The following is a 19,961-nucleotide window of genomic DNA, read 5'->3' as shown; positions in this document are numbered from 1 at the left end:
ATAGTGATCATAAACTGAAAGTCCCAATCTCGTCAGATGAGAGGTAGAAATCTATGAAACATCGAAGTAGTGTAAGCCAACTACATGAAATGTATATCGCAGTTACTAAATCTCCACATGCTAAACAACTTGTAGACGACTGCGGGTTTGGTTCAATTTTCAAAATAAAATATGCGAAACTATAAGACAACTGCCTAACTACTGGTATATTTGAAAGGTGGTGGCATACCACCAATACATTTCACTTCCCTAGTTTTGAAATAGGGTTTACCCCATTAGACTTCACTCAAATTATCGGAATTCCTATTGGCCAAGGAAATCGCATATCATTAGAAGAAATTAGTATGGACCAACTGCATCAGATTGCTCCCGAAACAATAGATTGTTTGCACCCATATATTAACGTGGAAGCTACAACAAGAAGAATGAGAGTAGAAGAATCTAGAGATATAATAGGAATTATAGAAGTTACACAAGAAAACTTAGTCGACTTGAGAGTTAAAATTGTGGATAGATGCAAGGGGATCAAGAAGAGTTTGATTAAATTGTTTCTTGACCATAGACTCGACCTAGAAAACGATGTTGTATTTCAGGAGCAAATTGCAAGATGGTTTTTGATTTGGTGTTTTGGGAATATCCTTTTCCCAAACAAGAACAATGTTGTTGAGATTAAATGGCTTAGTATAATTAAGGATTTAAATGTGCTGAGGCATTATGATTGGGGTTTGACGTTGTACGGTAGTATGTTATGGGGCTTGAATACTGGAGTAACGTGCAACAAGCCTGACTTGCATTTCTTTTCGTATCCGTTGATGGTAAAAATTCATACCCACTTGTAATCTTACTTTCCTTACGTGTTTTTTATAATGCAATTAGTTGTTAATAATAACTAATAATGTTGCAGCCTTGGTTTTGGGCATACTTCCGATGTCTATTTCCCTATACAAAGGCGGAGAATGAAAAAATGGATTCGTGGCCAGTGGATAGGTTATATGATGGAGACCAAAGAAACTTGAAAAGAGGCAAACAGAGTGATACAGGTACCCATTCAGTGACTCTTGTGCGTTACCATATTGATAACTTCTCATTCGATTCTGTAGTATAGTCGCCATGGGAGGATAGTGAAAGGAAGACTAACCCTGAGGTGGTAGAGGCTAAACAAATCTCTGTAACACGGAGGGTCTTTTACGATCCATTTGGTCACAACGCCTTGTACCTGGAAGAACAGTGTCTCAAACAAGTTCTTGGAATGACAGTAATACCGTACAATCTTCCTGATTCAACAATAGACATCAACACTGCTTATTTGTACGCCAACCAGCAACTTAATCCCTTGCATTATGTTGAAGTATCCGATCATGAGTATAAGTTGTTCCGGAATGAGAGGTCAGTTGGGAAGTACTCAGGTGTAATTGTACATGAAGGAAACATGGATTTGTATGGTACCCAAGATAACGATGCGTGTGTACGCCGACCAGCACCGCCACGAAAAAGCACATATACAGAAGAGTTGGTGCCCGTCGATCGTCGTATCTTCCCATATCCACCCAAAAATCTGACAGCTAAAATATGCGGCCTTGATTTTAATGCCATTCATATGCCTGTTGGAATGGAGTATTTGAGAGAGTTTCCTAAACCCAATTATAATGTCGATCAGGGTACAACTTTGAGTATCATATGTCCTTTAATTCTTATATATTTTACTTATGAAAAAAATATAAACCCATGTCGGTGTTTACTGTATACAAGAGATGTGGTGTGAGGCATATAAGGATGTTCAACAAAAATACATGGCTGCACAACAATTCTATTTCGACCACACAAAGGAACTGCAACACCAAATCAAATACGGTGCAAAATTCCATCATATATTTGTGAGAGAGTATGAACCACCATATACATGTGAGTCATCTACCCCATGCATGTCTTGTGATTCAGGACCGTCGACGAGTTCTTTTGTTCCAAATAGTCAAGAAGAATCTTACCATCCTTATAATTCTTCTGAGCCACTCAATCAAAGTACAACCACATACCAACATCAGGGTAATTAAAATCATCCATGGTTTTAAATGTAAACGACTAGTTTTTTAACTTTTTAACGGATATCTTTATATATCTATGTACTGCTCATTTTCACTGTATAACGACTACTTTTTTTAGTTTTATTTGTACTGGTAATATTTACTGTATAAAGGGGTTTTTGTTTTTGAATTCTATATCCTCTCATCATGTATCTATATATAGCAAATCACTTTCCAAAGTGAAGCTATCCAAACATTCTATCATATTTGTGTTTTATAAAAATGAGATTCATCAAAGAAGAAGATGTTGCTCTTACTCAAGCATGGATTGAAGCAAAAAACAATATTCTGAACGTAGTTCATAACACTAGCAACCAATTATGGAAGAGTGTATTTGAATTTTTTTGATAACATATCCGGAAATCCAAATGAGAGAGTCCAAGGAGGTCTTAGAGCAAGGTGGAGCAAGATCAATAAGGAAATCATCACTTTTGTCACGATTCAGGCCGAAGTTAACATACGTAATCCTGGAATGTCATATGAACAAAGGTTAAGAAATTATTAACAAATTTCTTTTATTTCCTAAAATTATATATAACTATTTTAAGCTAAGTTTATTTTTAAAAATTTCAGAAAAGTGTTGCTCATTTAGACTATCTTAACCAGTTAGGCGACAATTTTACGCATGATGAATGTTATCAGCTATTGAAAGCAAGTTATGATACATACAATACCGATGAAATGTAGCTTTATTGCCAAGATGTTCCTACATCATATGTTGATCAAGTCTTCGGAATAACAATCCTGAAGAATGATTAAATCCTAAATTTTTGGCAAAAAAATGATCTTGCGGGGAATTAAATTAGTCAAAGGTGTGCGTTCATGAGCCCATGCTAAAGTTTCAATCAATTCCTGCCAATATCCACGCCAGGAAATTAAGAACATAAATCCAGTAGCCCAAACAAGATGTCCAAATAGGAACATCCACGCCCAGACGGATAAACTATTCATACCAAACGGGTTATATCCGTTGATAAGTTGTGAAGAGTTTAACCATAGGTAATCTCTTAACCACCCCATCAAATAAGTGGAGGATTCATTAAACTGCGAAACGTTACCCTGCCATAATGTGCTTTATCCGTCTATGTAATTTTCTGTCTTTGTGTGTGTGTTTCTGCATCATATGTTGATCAAGTCTCCGGAATAACAATCCCGGAGAATGATTAAATGTGAATGTTCTATCTTATATTTTATGTGGTTTTCCGTCTTTGTGTGTGTGTTCTGCATCAGATGTTAATCAAGTCTTCGGAACAACAATCCTGAAGAATGATTATATTTGAATGTTTTATCTTAAATTAATGTAATATTTTATCTTTAAGTCTTCTTGCACTCTATATATGATCTGATGTTCTATCTTTTATTTAATTAAAGTTTAACATAAATAAAACTGAAATTCCACAAAATAGACAACAAATTCAAAACTATTGAATAAAAAACCAAATCACTTGTCGTAGTAATCACGATTGCACTTAACACATGCAACAAGATTTTAAACCCCTAGATGATCCTATTGGACGAGTTATAGTCTCGTGAGGGTTTACACAGAGATTTACCCACAAATCTACACAAACATTTATTATACTTTCAATCTTCACTGGATGAAGCAGATGAATTGTCCGGCGATTGATACTCTGGGATTTTGGATACGATGAAATTATAGCTTTCATCAAATGTGAATGCTTCACCCTTTTCCTCAAAATAACGCGCTTTAACGACTTCGTGCTATAATAACACAACGCAATATACTTACTGTTGTAATTTAAAATCAATCAATTTAGTTTTGTACGAAAGCAATTCTAAAATACTTACAAATTGTTGAGGGGACAGGCTAATATGGCTGGCATTGAAGATCCGTTGTTGAATAGTTATAAAATCGCAAACGGATTTTTGGATAATCTGGTACCTATCATGAATTTGTTGAAGACTTCTTTCTTCGGATTCCCATAATCTTGTGTATATTGGTTTATATCTTCGCCCAAAAGGTTTCGGGTCTGCCATTACAGGGGAGTGATCTATTACTCGAGTTTCTGTGTACCATGCTTTTGATGAATGCCAAATCTTCAATTGAATCAAATGATCCCATGGTTGTGTTCATATAAAGAGTTATGAGAGGTATCGAAATATGTGAGAAGTTTGCAAAGTGTATGAAAATAGGTGTTTGTTTTTGGAGATAGATAACACAATTTATAATATCCGTCAAAATAAACTGTTATAAAGTAGCCGTTACAAAGTAGCCGTTATAAAGTAGTCGTTATAAAGTAGTCGTTATAAGATAGCCGTTGGGATAGTCGTTTGAAATTAGCCGTTATAAAAGTACATTACAATTATGGAATAAAAACCTAGGTTACTTGTCGTAGTAACTCCGATTTCACTTATCACGTGCAACAAGCCTTCAAACCCCTAGGTGACCCTAGTGGACGAGTTATAGTCTCGTGAGAGTTTACACAGAGATTTACCCATAAAATCTTAAACAACAACCGCATATACTATTCGTCAGGTCGTCTTCGGGAGGAGCGCCGAAATCATTTCTGGATTGTAATATTTCAAGTTAGGCATGTTAGCCTTAAAGATTAAGTAGCACTCATAACATGTAAATTATGTACGATGATCTAGTCGGTACACAAATTTTGCCATTTCCTCCTACGTAAAACAAGCATAAAGCAATAGGTTAGTGTTTATGTGGAAACACCATTCCAAATATCAAACTATTTATTATCACCTACGATAATCGCAGTTGTCATGTGTTGTGGGGCGTAACCATGAATCTTTCTTTGTATTCTAACATACTTGCGAACCTCTATTTGAATTTGACAAATCTGTTGTTGAAGTTGTCGTCTGGTTCGGTTATTAACATTTCCAAACTCTTGTACAAAATCTTCCAACACCGGCGTCCATTTTTCATAGGCGGAGAGTTCTTGAACATCTTCAGTAGGCAGAGTAGCAGCATTTACAAACGCTGTGGTGAGTGCAACATCTTCTTCTACGGTATACCCAACCAATACCATGTTATCTATTGAAACCAAAAATATGAGACACAGAGGATACTAATGCCAACTATTTTGGATTTTTTGTGTTGAGGAACTTTTTGACGATTTATAAAGGCATTGAAAGTGGTCGTTGGAAACTAGCCGTTGGAAATTAGCCGTTACTAAAGATCCATTGGTATAACAAAATATAATTCAAATTATCGTAATTAGAAATATATAAATTAATGTTACTGAGAAAAAGGAAACTACATTACCGGAACTGAAACACGGCTTTACTTAAAAAAAATAAACACTTAAACTAAGCTATTAAAAATAGAATTGATTTTGTTGTCGCCTCTCCAACTGCCTGGACAATATGGCATTTTGTTTTAATTCAAAGTACTTTTTTTCATTTGGAGCCAGCTTTTCGAGATCGATTTGCATTATTTCTCTTTCTTCTTTCTCTCGAGCAACTTCAATTTGTTGTTGTGTTGTCTCTAGCAACTTTTCCATAATTTGGTTTTGTTGTTGCTGACGAGGTGCGATTGTCGTTCGGGATTCCTTTAGATAATCAACAAGTTTACTGCCCGCGTCGCTCATCTGGGAGTCTTGCGAGGATGGTGTGGCGGGTCTTGTCCCAGCGACCTTTTTATTCCTTTGGGATTTTTTTCGCTGCTCTGGACTTGCGTTTATCTTCTGTAAATCCACCTGAAGACGTTCCAGGTATTGTACTTGGGTTCGTACTAGGGGTATATCCTAATGGAAAAGGGATACCGCTAGGGACATTATAAGCGTTTGGAATTTAATTTGCAAATGGAAAATCAACGAATTGGCTTGTAGGTGGATTTTGAGAAGATAGGGTTGGAGTACTAAACATATTAGAGAAATTTCCATGAATTTGAGATGACGGGGTATTAGAATCTTGGTCCATATCTTCAGCTAAACCTACATGTACATTTGGTACATTTAGAACATCTTCAAGAAGTTCATACTCAGCATCTCGAATAAAGTGTTTTTTTGTGTATTTCAACATGAATGCTTCTCGCAATTAACACCTACATCAATATAAAAAAACCATAAATAAGATACGCATAAATTAAACTATTTACAAACAACATATACAACAACTATAATGAACATATTTAGATAACATACCCGGTTAATAGAGTCCAAACCCGGTTACTTGCAACGGCTCTTGAAGCACAATCGGAAAAGTTATCCACTTCATTCTTGATTATGCTAAACCGATTACGAACGCTTTTTGTAGTACGCTCGTGTTTATTCCCACCATAAGCTTCCACAAATTTTTGAAAAAGGATTTCCCAAAACTCTTCCTTATCTTCATAACTGCTATAACCAAGAGCATTGTACTGAGTAACAATGTGAAAATCTTCCAAAGTACTAAATCTCGCTCTATTCCTTTTTGGCTTTTGAGTCTCCGACATTGATGAGCAAAAAGAATTTGAAACTCTTACTTAAACAAGAAATAAATTGGAGATATTTTAGTGAAGAAATCAATTGATGTAAGAAGAAGAAATTGATTTGGTGTGATTTGAGTACAGAATTAGAGTGGTATTTATAGAGGATTTTGAAAAAATAACCGTTGGGATCCGACGGTGGAGAAGATAGAGCCGTTATTAATAATGGATGGTTAGGATCGGGTGTGAGAGAAGTATAAACGAAAAAAGGTCAAACAAATATTTTTTCCGAAACAGCTACTCAGTAGCCATGTAAAAAGTTACGGTTACTCAGTAGCTGTATCAACAGTAATACGGCTACTCGGTATCCGTAAAGCATAATTTCATACGGCTACTGAGTAGCCGTGTGATTTCCCTTCCCTACAAGAGGGATCAGATGTCATCCTCCAAGTAGGGAAAGGGAGGGATATGGAAGACCATAGTACTTGGTTTCTTGAGTTTTTGAGAGATATTGAGGGATAGGGAAGGGATGGAGGGCACCATAGTGCTAGTTCCAAGGAATGAAATTATTTGAAAGTATCTCGATTTTGATTTGGAGCATCAGACCGAATCATTCCAATTAGAAATCAACGGCCATGATAACTTCTTTTTTCTATATAAACAATCCATTTTTTTTCCATTTTTTTCTACAGCCAATCCGAAGGTCCAGATTTTATTAAAATCATGTAAACGCAGTGTAAGAATCTGCTAATCTATCACTCAATTTGGAGCATCAGATCAAGCCAATTCCATTAAAAATTAGCGGCCGCAAAATGTAGGGGACATAACTTGCTTTTCAGCCAATCAGGAGCAAGGGTTTTGTTCTCCGGCCAATGAGAGGGGAGGTTACCGCAACTCTCGACGTGGAGTGAGAAATGGCGTGCGGTTTTTAGGTTGTTTATTTCATTTATTAAAGGTTAAAAACGGAGTTCTACGGTTCTACTTCTTAATGGATATTCATCCCGAAAAACAAATGCCCACGAAGGGTATTTGTGCAAGGCCCACTCATACGAGGGGTATATATATTCGAACGATTTTCTGGGGACCATGGTTTTTTTGGGGGACCATGGTTTTATTTTGGGTAAAGGCATTAGAAGTAATTTTAGGTCACCTCGTATCTAGTTATTTATTTAATACCTAATCTACCCTCTTAATTAATTTTAGGTTATGATTAGTGAATGATTTAGTTAAAAACAATTAGTGAGATTAAATTAAAAGATGGGTTTATTATTAGTTGAGTATAATTATTGAGAGAGTAGAGTTAGAGAAGATGAAGGAGAAAAACATGGAAAATAAAAAAAAATTCCAATTCACTAAGTTTGAGTATTCAAATGATGAAAACTCATCTGATTCTTCATCTCCATCCTCTCCTAGAATATTTGTTAATCTTCAAAATGATCCGGATTTGAACTGGATTTTGAACAGTTCAGTTACTTTATATGAAGAATAAGTAACCGAACTCATTTGAAGTTGTAGTTCGGTTGCCCCGTGAGATGAACAAGTAACCGAACCCATCTGAAAGTGTAGTTCGGTTACTTGTTCCAAACACGCAGGTTATCGAAATCTCAAATAATAGAATTTCTAGGAGTTACAGCGTTATGTTCGGTTGGTTCTCAACTAACCGAACTTTGGTGTACAAAGTTCGGTTGGTTCGCAAACTGCATGCACTTTTGATCTAACCGAAATTTACGTAATATAAGAGTATATAAGTTTACAAAGTTCGGTTCTTTCGCAAACTTGAACCTAACATCTAACCAACCGAACTCTGAGTTCGGTTTGTGCGATAAAATTGTGAAGTTACCGAACTTAACAAACAAAAAAAAGGTGAAGTTCCAGCGTCTATTGGCTAAGTTCGGTTACTTTGTAGTTTTAAAAGTTTTTGCGAACAAACCGAACTCTATAGGCTAAGTTCGGTTATTTTGGAAATCAACATAGTGGCCACAACAACACAGTTCGGTTAGACTGGATTTGTTTTTTTCGGTTCTAAGGGTGGAATTCGGTTACTTTGTAGTTTTAATTTTTTGTGCGAAACAACCGAACAGAGAATTCGGTGACTTAGTTTTAAATCCAATAGAACCGAACTGTTCTTCGTGTTCTTCATTTTCAAGAAGTTCGGTTAGTAAACTAGTTTTTTTTGGAAAATCGTCCTAACCAAACATGGCTCTGTAACTCCTATTAAAACCCTATTTTGATAATTTCTATTCGATTGAAGCAATTAAAATCAAATTAAAGTGAAGGGTGGAAAATACCTTCGGAGTGGTCCCATGGCAGAATCAGGTTGCGGCTGGCGTCTTTTATACTCGATAAGATTATTATGTAATCGAACTTAATTGTGATTGCATTGATGTTGTTACATTTCTTAAATAGGCGGTGGCGGTAGTGGTGGTGGTAATCGGTGGTTGGTGGTGGTGATAATCAGAGGTGGTGGGGGTGGTAATCGGCGGTGGTGGGCGGTGGTGGTGGTTGATGAGTGCCAAATATTGTATATATTTGAACCTTTTTATTGGCATTTAACTCATCATTTGTGCACTAACACTCCATTTTATCCCATATTCTGTGTTTTCGTTGTTTTCAAGAATAAATACTTTTCTCAATTAATTTTGCATTTTTAGGTACTAAATAAATCCTGGTTAACTCACGGAGCGAAAAGAGCAAAGAAACGGCAAAGACTCCCGCAGAAAGACAGCGAAGAATGATGTTTGCAAGAGCCGGATCAATTAGAAGTGGGCTTGAAGAGGAAGAATTGTTCTTAAAGAAGATATGGGCTTGGCATACCCAAGGCCCAAAACCCTTACCCAAATCCATTTCCATTTTCCATACCCATTTCCACGAGAGCCGTCAGATTGGATCCATCTCATCATCCAACGACCGCCTCATCATTGTGCATCAAAATCCGAAGCTCCTGTCAAACACCATAGTACCTAACTCTATCTGAAGCCGTCAGTTTTGTTGTATCTCATAATCCAACGGTCGCTACATACCTCTCTATCGTAACCGTTCGATTCAATCTATATGGGATCATCCAACGCTCTTTACTCGTTGTGCATCAAAGTTCGCTATCCTCGCTTCACACCCTAGCATCGGAACCTATACCCTTCACCCAAACACTCCCTTCCCTTCTTCCCATCGATCTTCTCTTCCCCGAATTTCTTTCTTCTTCCCCCGAAAACAGTCTGCAACTCCATCCCTTCACCCGCTGCGCCACCATCTCCATACCCCCTCCCTCACCAAAACCCCATAAACCCATTCCCTAGTTGCCTCTCTTTCTCTTTCTTAGCGCCCCCACACACTAGGTGCTACAATCAAGAGAGAGATGAAACTAGGGTTTCATCACAGTTGAAGAGGAGTTGATCGAGCAGACAATAATAGAAGAGGAAGAGAAGTACAAGTATGGGTCGAGCAGATTTCAGGAAAGTATTGATTTTTTAGTGGTTATTTTCGAAACCCTAATTTTTCTGATTTGGGGATTTTCATTTAGGGTTTGTAAAATTTGGGGATTTCTTGTACTATAAATAGATATTAGGTTTGTGTGTGTGAGGGTATGCCTGGGTTAGCCAGAGCTCAACCCTAGATGCCCGGATTAGCCGGTGCACCAAGCTGTAGTATTTAGGTTTATTTTTCAGTTCTTATAATGTTCTAATTTTCTAACTAGGGCTTAGATGAAGCTCTTAATCTAATATCAGATAATTTTGGTTATGAATTTGTTCTTGTTGTGCTTAACTGCTTAAGGATAGATTTAATCTTTGTGCTACAACATATTACTTTCACCTTGTTTGTCATGCAACCTAGGTAGTTGGAACAATTCTATGTTGTTGTGCTGCAACTCATGCTTAAATGAATTGATTTATCTTTTGAATAGTTGTGCTTTAATCAGATAATTATTACTTAGGATAAATACTTTAGTTGTGATTAGTCATCCATCTTCAGATCACCTTGAATAAGCGGAAGACACGAATCCTCACCGCTATTCATTAAAAGCACAAGAGTAATATCCATAACTGAATCATCTAGTGCAGGTTAAGCAGTGGATTCGACTGCCCTAGTGCTTTCTAATTGCATTCTAATATTGTTTGTGTAGTATAATCATTCATACTTGTCGTATCGACACATCAAAACAACCCCCATTTTGGTTACTCTTTCTTGTTTAGATTCAGTTTAAGTGAGACCATAGTTTCAGCTTTACACCCACCTTGTCCCTGTGGATCGACCTGTGCTTGCTCTGTGTTACATTGTGACACTGTGCACTTGCAGTTTGACATAGTCGTAGGTACTCTTTCAAGTCCAACCAGTGGTGGTGGTAATCAGTGGTTGGTGGTGGTGATAATCGGAGGTGGTGGTGGTGGTAATCGGCGGTGGTGGGCGGTGGTGGTGGGAGGAGGTGGTGGTTATATATATAGGTGGTTATTAGGTTGGTTTTAAATTAAATTAGGTTAAGTGTAGGTTAGTCATTTCGACGTTTTAGGACACCCCTTATCATTATAGGGAAGGTGACCTAATAAAATCATGGTCCCTCGAAAAAATCATGGTCCCTAAAAAAATTATTCATATATTCAGCCCGAAAAACAAATTCCCAAAGCCCACTCATATGAGGGGTATATATATATGAGATCCCCACTAGTTAATTCTGTCAATGATGAACCTGTTTCTATTGTTCATCAGACTAACGAAGGTTTCATTTCAGAAATTAAAAATAAGATGTCTAGTAGAACATCTGTTTTGTAAGTCACTTAAGAGGTTAGCAAGCAGTGTTGCTTATCACTTCGTTAAATTTTCTTTTGAATCAAAAAAAGAATAGAAGTTTCTACTAGAGGCCGATCTTCAATTTTGCAATAACGGATCACTTCAAGGCTATGACCCACAGGGGTGAGCATGGGCGGGTATGGGCCGATTTTTAGCTTATCCGCACCCAATTCAGTTAATTACGAATTTTAAACTTTACATCTGCATCTAATCCAACATCTAGCGGATTTACATCCAATGGATGCACGGATGAACAGATTGGGTACGAATAATCCAATGGTCTTGTTTTAGTTAAAATTTATAATGAAAATATAAAACCAACATAAACGACTTCTTATAGTACCTACATATTTTGTATACGTATATAAGTATAAAAGTGTCATGGACAACACTCATACCAAACATCTTAAGAATTGCTAAATTATCTATATATTTTCTAAAGACTATATAAATGCCCTTAATCTAACGGTTATGGATATCCGACGGATTTTCATGGTTGCATCTGGAACTAATCTGTTATCCGTTGGATTTCAAAAATCGCATCCGCATCTAATCCATCCGCAAAAATACGGTTGCTAAACTATCTATATATTTTCTAAAGACTATATAAATGCCCTTAATCCAACGGTTATTGATGTCCGACGGATTTTCATGGTTGCATCCGGAACCAATCTGTTATCCGTTGGATTTTAAAAATCCCATCCGCATCTAATCCATTAGCGAACGGTTTGGATATCCCTCCGCAAAAATACGGTTGGTCCCGGTTAAATCCACGGATTACGGTTAAAATGCCCACCTACAGAGAGGTTTCACCCAAAAAAATTATCCACAACCAAAGAACCCCTTGAAAGTTAAAAACCAATATAACTAATTTACAGTCATCACCGTTCACCACCGCTTAAGATCAACGTGGGAACAAGATTGTTCCCTGAAAAAGAATTTGACCTAGTAGGCTCTACATGTATACCATATATAATTCCCAAACTCCGGCGATCTAAAGCGAGTTGCATCAAAAGAAAAAAGAATTATCTAACAATAAATTCATCTGTTAATATAATGTGTAAACATTCAATCAAATATCTGCAGACATCTGCAATCCATTTAGTCTTTCCAAAATCATTGCAAGGGATTATGGAATTGGAGATAAGTCATCGAGAATTCGTGAAAAAGAAAAGCTAAGAGAAGAAAGTTAAGAGAGAAACAACTATTGCTCCCTAATAATATGTATCCCAAAAGGTAAAAACGATTTCTAAGAACAGATTCGAGAACCCACCTTTAGTATCCAAAACTGGATCCAAGATGCTTTGCAAAATCTCTGCTGATTTAATGTGCACAGGGTCGGACATGAACTTGATATCTTCTTCTACAAAACACTTACAAAATCACCTGTTTGCCTGACCAGGTTCAACAAATCAGTCAATCTTCACCGATGAATAAATGAGCCTTGTGAACCAGAAACATGCATAGAAACCAATCGTTCCAGTTAAGACGAAGAATGCGTAGGAAACAATGATCATGTAGCCGAAATACAATACTCCGGAGACAGGCTTTGTGATTTCAAGTTTTGTGAAGAAATAGAATGTGGCATAAAGGAAGAGGTATAGAGCGGAGGAACCTGAAGTTAAATATGATCTCCACCACCATAGATAATCTTCACTACAAAGCTGGAAGTAGCAAAGCACAATTGTGATCTCGGCGCAAGTTACCACAAGGATAATAAAAACGATGAAGAGGAATCCGAAGATGTAATAGAATTGATTCAACCAGATTGAGGTCAGGATGAAGAAGAGTTCAATAAAGACAGCTCCAAATGGAAGGATTCCTCCAATTAAGACTGAGAAGGTGGGGTTCATGTACCAGGCCTGCTCTGGGATCTGCCTTGGGATTTTGTTCGTCTTGACAGGGTCCTCTATTGCCGGCTTCTTGAAACCGATGTAACTACCCACAAAGACAAGCGGAACTGAAATTCCAAACCACAGGAAGACGAGAGCAAACATGGTGCCGAATGGGACAGCACCAGAGGATTTCTCACCCCAGATCAAAGCATTCAAGACGAAGAAAATGGCAAATACAATAGCTGGAAACATGAAAGCAGTTTTGAGTGTGAGTTTCTTCCATTCAGCTCCCTTAAACATCTTGTACAGACGAGCCGCGGCATAACCAGCGAACAGACCCATGAAAACCCATAGTAGAAGCATAGCAGTCATTAGCCCACCACGGTTTGAGGGGGAGAGAAAACCTAATACTGCAAACATCATAGTGACAAGTATCATTCCAAAAAACTGCACACCAGTCCCGACGTAGACGCAAAGCAGGTCCGAGTTTGTTGGTGGCCTAAAGACATCACCATGGACCAGTTTCCACCCGGTCTCTTCTTGGGCTTCTTCTTGGGTTTCAAGCTGGTTGTATTTGGAAATGTCACGGTACAGAGTTCGTAGCATGATCATAGCTACCATACCGGAGAGAAATAGAACAATCATGAGAGAGTTAACAATAGAAAACCAGTGAATTTGGTCATCAGCCATAAGAAGATATGTATCCCATCGAGAAGCCCACTTGATATCGCTTTCCTGGAATAAGCAAGAAAAAACACAATCAACCAATAAAACATAGATGGATAAACCTAATGCTTAGAATTAAAAGGTGTTTTGAAAATTATGAGGCACAGAAGTTTCACCTGGAACTCGACGTCATACGTAAAAATGATCTCCTTATTTTCTTCTACCTCTTGTGGGGAATCTGAACTACTAACTGTTCGTTTTGCATGAGGGTCACAAGTTGTCAAACGTGTTTTCTCATTCCATTCACCTTCATATTCATGCTTCACACTGGACCATTAAATACAAATCAGATATTTAAAACAGGCAAAAACCATAACAGCACCAAACTTTGCGCCAAAGCATCATAGAAGAACAGCTATGATCTCATACGGAAGAGCATTAGCGATTAACCTGAATGGTTTCACCTCAAACCCAACGATTCTTGAAAGGTCTGTTGCTGGATCCTTGTGATACTTGACAGTAAATTGCAAGTGGTTATGAATAAAATGCTTTTCCTCCTTGCTCTGCAATATAAAATGTAACAGAATTAAAAAACATAATTGTTGCACACATATAAGTCACCCGCTGGTAATAAGTTGAGATAATTACTCCAGAATATTTTCCCTTAAGCCCAACGAGGTACCCATGTTGGTACATTATTGCAGATTCCTGATCTAGTCTTCTTGTTGGAACAACCAATGGAAGATTATCCAAGATCCTATAGAATGCAAAGTATAATATTTAGCATATGCTGAAATAAACTTCACAAGAGGAGAATCAAGCGAGGAATCACTACGCAGAACACACAGTGACCCTTACATATTGACACGATACTCGTCGCTTATCTTTTCCTTAAATTCCTTGGTAGATTTTCCATCCAGGGTTTTGCGACAGATAATATTACACATCTCTGGGACCCTCATTTTAAACTACGATAGAAACATTATTGTTAGCAACTAAAAGAGAATTATTGAACAGCGAGCAAGAAAAATTAAGCTGCAACAGAAATACAACTTACCACATACGGAGAGTTTTCAATACGATCCCCGCGAAGAACTTCCCCAAGATTCTCTGCATTGTCAACAATAGATTCTGGGCTACAATATGGAATAGAATAGTAGGAGTAGGGAAGTTGTGTTTTCGTAGAGGTCAACTTGTTCACTTTCACCTTCAACAGATCACCCTGCAGTCAAAAAGCAGAAAAGATGAACCCAAAAACTTATAAACATGGATAAGAAACAATAAACAGCATATGCATCGTGGCATTGTATCTCGACCTTTGTCAGAACTGTCCTAAGCAAATTATGGAAGCAACTGGGAATACTTTCCACGTTCACAGCTACAGTATACACTCACTAACTGGGTGAAATTTTTCTAGGGCTGCCTGATCTACTTGTTTCTCTACTATGGTCAAAGGTGATGGATTAGTCAGGTCTATTTGTCCTCTCTGTGAAGGTCAATGGCTTGGTGCGATTGTTAATGTGATCCGCCAACAGACAAGTTCTTTGAGGTTTCTTCAAAAAAGGCGGTTAATAGTATTGTCCAGTAATAAATACATTTTAGCACGAAAATTAACGAGCTTTATAAGTTTTAGTTACTTCATCTTGACTTGATTGTCACACTCGTTACTAACTTCTTTAATTTTTATTTTTATTTACCATCTATTGGATGTACTGGTTTTGCTCCTTTTCGCATCTAAAATATTGTTGATATTCATCTATGAAGACTGGCATAGTCAAGGGTTAGTTGCATATCAATAAAGAACCTTTAATATGCACAAGCATCAAGTCCAAGCATCTTCTAACACTTAATGGCATTTAAGTTCTATAATAGCATAGACTCCACTGCTTCTTTAGTTTGGCACAGATTAATAACCCATTCAATGACATGATCGATAAACCGATCATTGCCATGAAAATATTATCTTACTTACTAATGGGCAACCCATTTCCACAAACTTACCACTAACAGCTATCCAGACTACTCATCACATGCAAGTTTAACTTGGTTCAGTGTCTATCTACAGGTGCCTAATACGACTTCAGTCAGTACCAATGTCCTACCTGGTTGAGTGCTTGTCCTCTACACTCTCAAGTCAGCTCCAAAACAACAATAGAGAGGGAATTACAAAAAGCAAGTTTCTCCAATGAAGAATTCATTTCGAAATCCAATGCATATGACATTGTCAGCTTCAAGTGATAGCTAGTGATCAGTAACACCTCGGCATTTTCTAGTCTAAGTTGATAACTAAAATCGCAATGTACAAACTCGGGAAATCCAAATCACTCGAGAAGAACAAATTTGAACAAAATACTCAGATCTTAAAAAATTCTCTGCAGATTTAGAATAAGTAACTAAATAATTTTACGTAACCAAAATTAAGAACATATCAGATCTGATTAAAGTAAGCAGATCACGTAAAAGACACCGACAAGATCTATCTAACATAAAAAAAAGTCAAAAAAAAATAAATGAATTGAGAGTAACTAACCTTAGTGAAATCCTCAGGTGCAACACCAGGTAAATAAAAAGAAGATGCATGGTGAATAGACAGAAGAAGAATCACTGAGACGCAGAAGTGAAACCTGAAAGATCGATGAATCTCCATTATGAAATTCACCGACTTTGATATACAGAAGAAGATAGGAGGAGAAGAAGAAGATAACTAAATCTTGAATTCCAGAATGAATACGTTTCTGAGATCTAACAATTTATTTCTTTTTTTGTTTTTCCTTCTACAACTTAGTCTCTCTCTCTCTCTCTCTCTCTCTCTCTGTACTCTCTGGTGGAACTGAAGCTACACCAATTTCGCGGAATTAAAAGATTATAATTCTCTTGGAAGGTCTCGTTCCTTGTTTTCGACACTTAAAACGATAGACTAGGTAAAATATAACCCTAGATCTGAATTCATTTACCATTTTGCCTCTAAGGTTGCGTTTTACGTAATCTAAAATGGACTGGACTTTGTTAAATGGACATCAGTAGCAGTGTGGGTTCGTCTCTTTTGAACAATAAAATTATTTATCAATCATCCTAGGCCCAATTAAGTAGTCACAGTACAACGATTCTCTTCTTGAGGTATTTGAAGGGGACCAATCCTCCATTTTTGAACCGTGTTTTAGGGCCTACAAGAAAATTCCAGGGCATACTGAATAAGGATAAAAACAGATCGGAAAGTAAAATATTTTTGGTAATACCAAATTTGCCCTTTTAGAATTAGTGTTAATATTAATGATTAGTTATCAGTAATGTTAATGAGCTAAGATAAAAAAAATTTTATCAGATGTCTCCTTCAGAAGACTGATTAAGATAATTTAGTTATAAAAGTTTGTGTAAATGAAAAACTTTGAAGAAAAAAAAAGTTAGGTTTTTTTTGGAGAAGGAGAACAAGAAAGTGAGGAAAAACTTGTATTGTGATTCAATGGATGAGGAGGGCCAATCTTCGTCTAAAAAACCTAGGAAAATACACATCAATTACAACAATGATCCGGAAATGGCTGATTTCTTAGATTATGAAAATGATTTTATACAAACTCAAACTCAAGATGATGGTTTTTATGAGCCAAATCCAGATGATGAAGAGATTGATAATGAACCCAATGCTAATAATACACAGGTATACTTTTATCTTGTGTTTAATTTCCTTTTCTAGGTTGAAATCATCAAAAGTTTGTATTTTTTACCATGGTTCGGCGAACCAGGAATACGCTCGGCTTATAATTAGTAGCCGAACCCACCTGGTTCTGTACAAATGATGAACAGTTCGGCTAGCTGAAAGTGTTAACGTTAGAGCCGAACCTTATGGAAATACTTGGTTCGGCTTGTTTTAAAGTTTCATAACAGGCCGGACCTATTCCTGAGAGTTGTTGCAAGAAAACTTGTTCATGATTCGGCTTATTTGGTGAATATCGTAAGAGTCGAACCTTATGGAAATACTTGATTCTGCTTGTTTTAAAGTTTCATAACAGGCCGAACTTGTTCCTGAGAGTTGTTGGAAGAAAACTTATTCATGGTTCGGCTTATTTGGTGAATATCGTAAGAGCCGAACCTTATGGAAATACTTGGTTCGGCTTGTAACTTAATTAGTATATATGCCGAACATTATCCTTAATATTTCTGAGAATTGTTGTGGTCAGAATTTGTTAGTGGTTCGGCTTATAGTGTGAAGATCGTAATAGTCGAACTTGTTAAATCTAGAAGGTTCGGCTTGTTGGTTAATTAGTATATAAGCCGAACATAATCATTGATTTTTCTTCGTAGCATCTAAACTTGTGAGATTATTGTAGATCGTGCTTGGTGAACCTGTACCGATGGAAGATCAACCTGATCCCGTAGATGTAATTCACAAAGATACTAAGGATCACTTCCAAAATGATTTGGTATGTAAGAATTTGATGTTTACCTTAATGTTTCGGAATATTCCAAAGTTTTTCTCAATAATTATTTGTGTTTGAATAAACGTAGACATGAAAAAGTAATCCCGAAGCACCGGCTTGGGATGAGGAACACGCAATGAAAATAAATTGCGTACTAGTTTGTGGACAACAAAACCGACGGGATAGGTTTGAGATTTGTGAGCGAAGTGGAACCGGCGATAGCAAGGCTAAAAAAGGTTTTGTATATGTTGGGAAGACCGAGGGAAACAATAAGACAAAGATGAAGAAAACAAAGTGCCTTTTCAAGATCGTTTTCAACCTCAAGAATAAGTCCTTCAACAAAGATGAAGAATATTGGGTTATGAATAAAACTAAGGATTGTTGTCACAACCACCCACGTCCATGTGAACTTCATGGACATGCAAAAGTTGCACAGCTCAAACCCAACGAGATTCTCGAAGTATATAAAATAACACGAGCACGTATGGCACCGTCTAGGATTCTTAGTAAATTGAAGGAGGACGACAAGAATAACAGGTTGACTATGCAAACTATCTACAACGCAAGAAATAAATTGAGAAGACTCAATTTGCAAGGTAGGATAGTGATGTAACAAGTGATGTAGTTGGGGGTGAAATATAACTACGCTTGCCAAAAGAAGTTGGATGACTTCGGTCAAGTGACACACCTTTTTCTTTCCCACCCGGAATGCGTCCAATTGGATCTCTGCTTTCCACAATTTCTAATATTGGAATGCACGTACAAGACTAACAAATATGAGATGTCGTTGATGAACATTGTCGGGCATACGTCGACAAAGGCACCATTCACCGTGGATTTTGTTTCTTGAAAAACGAGAAGAAAGAAAGTTACATTTGGGGGCTAGAACTATTGAAATTAATCTTCCGGGAGGGTGCTCTTCCTAAAGTGTTCGTATCTGATCAAGATTTATCGTTGATGTATGCTATTAATAAGGTATTTTCGGATGCATTTAACTTTCTTTGTATGTTTAATATATGGTGCAATATAAGGAAAAAATGACAACCGATAATTCAACCACTTAAGATGAAAGAACTAGAGAATATTGCTAAGCTACCAGAGGAAAAACGAGTAAAGAAAAAGAAGGAATTCATGAAAGAATATGACAAGAACGAGAGGTTTTGGAATTATTTCCATGGAGAGTGGGAATATTTGGTATGGTCAATCACCGAGGAAGTCTACAAAGAAAAGGTTCGATCATTGGAGGACCGACTACCCCGGCGTCATTATTTATTTGCTCAAAGATGTGTTGGAACATAATAAAGAAAGGTTTGTGGCTTATTTCACAGATCGACACAAACTTTTCGACAACCAAGGCACAAGTATGGTAGATTCGGCTCATTATCGGTTGAAGAAAAACCTTTTTGGTTGCGTTGACACGTTTGTCACGGTATTTGATGCAATAGATGAATATTTCAAAAGTGATGTTATGAGAATTAAAGCGGCGTTCGAACATAACCTTATGTTCAAACACAAATAGTATGATAGTAAATGACTATGATGATTAACTTATAGAGTCTCCCATCTATGCATTGACTTATTGATGAAAGAAGTGAGTTGATTGACAAATTTTCCGCCAACTTGGAGGAAGAGTGTGTTTGTAAAATGAAGACATTTATGGGACTTCCATGCCTCCATGACATACTTCGATACAAGGATGGTATGATACCATTTGAGGACATTGATCATTTTGGAAACAATTAAGCTTTGATCCTCTCCCAACCGAAGACGATGAGGATGATCTAGAGATTTCGGACACGAC

General features: G+C 37.1%; 1 protein-coding gene across 1 annotated transcript; it reads right to left on the bottom strand.

Annotated features, from left to right (window-relative positions):
* Positions 1 to 12,253: 12,253 nt before the first annotated feature.
* On the bottom strand, positions 12,254 to 16,624 carry LOC113297880 (transmembrane 9 superfamily member 8-like). The gene is made up of 7 exons (XM_026546454.1): positions 16,276 to 16,624; positions 14,803 to 14,967; positions 14,604 to 14,713; positions 14,394 to 14,502; positions 14,196 to 14,308; positions 13,922 to 14,072; positions 12,254 to 13,814 (listed from the first exon to the last, which is right to left on the bottom strand). Exons 1-7 carry the CDS (start codon positions 16,390 to 16,392, stop codon positions 12,657 to 12,659), a joined length of 1,923 nt encoding a protein of 640 aa, XP_026402239.1. The 5' UTR covers positions 16,393 to 16,624; the 3' UTR covers positions 12,254 to 12,656.
* Between the last annotated feature and the right edge of the window lie 3,337 nt (positions 16,625 to 19,961).

This window comes from Papaver somniferum, chromosome 7, assembly GCF_003573695.1.
Source record: "Papaver somniferum cultivar HN1 chromosome 7, ASM357369v1, whole genome shotgun sequence".
NCBI lineage: Eukaryota > Viridiplantae > Streptophyta > Magnoliopsida > Ranunculales > Papaveraceae > Papaver > Papaver somniferum.
This window is presented reverse-complemented; position numbering and strand designations above follow the sequence as displayed.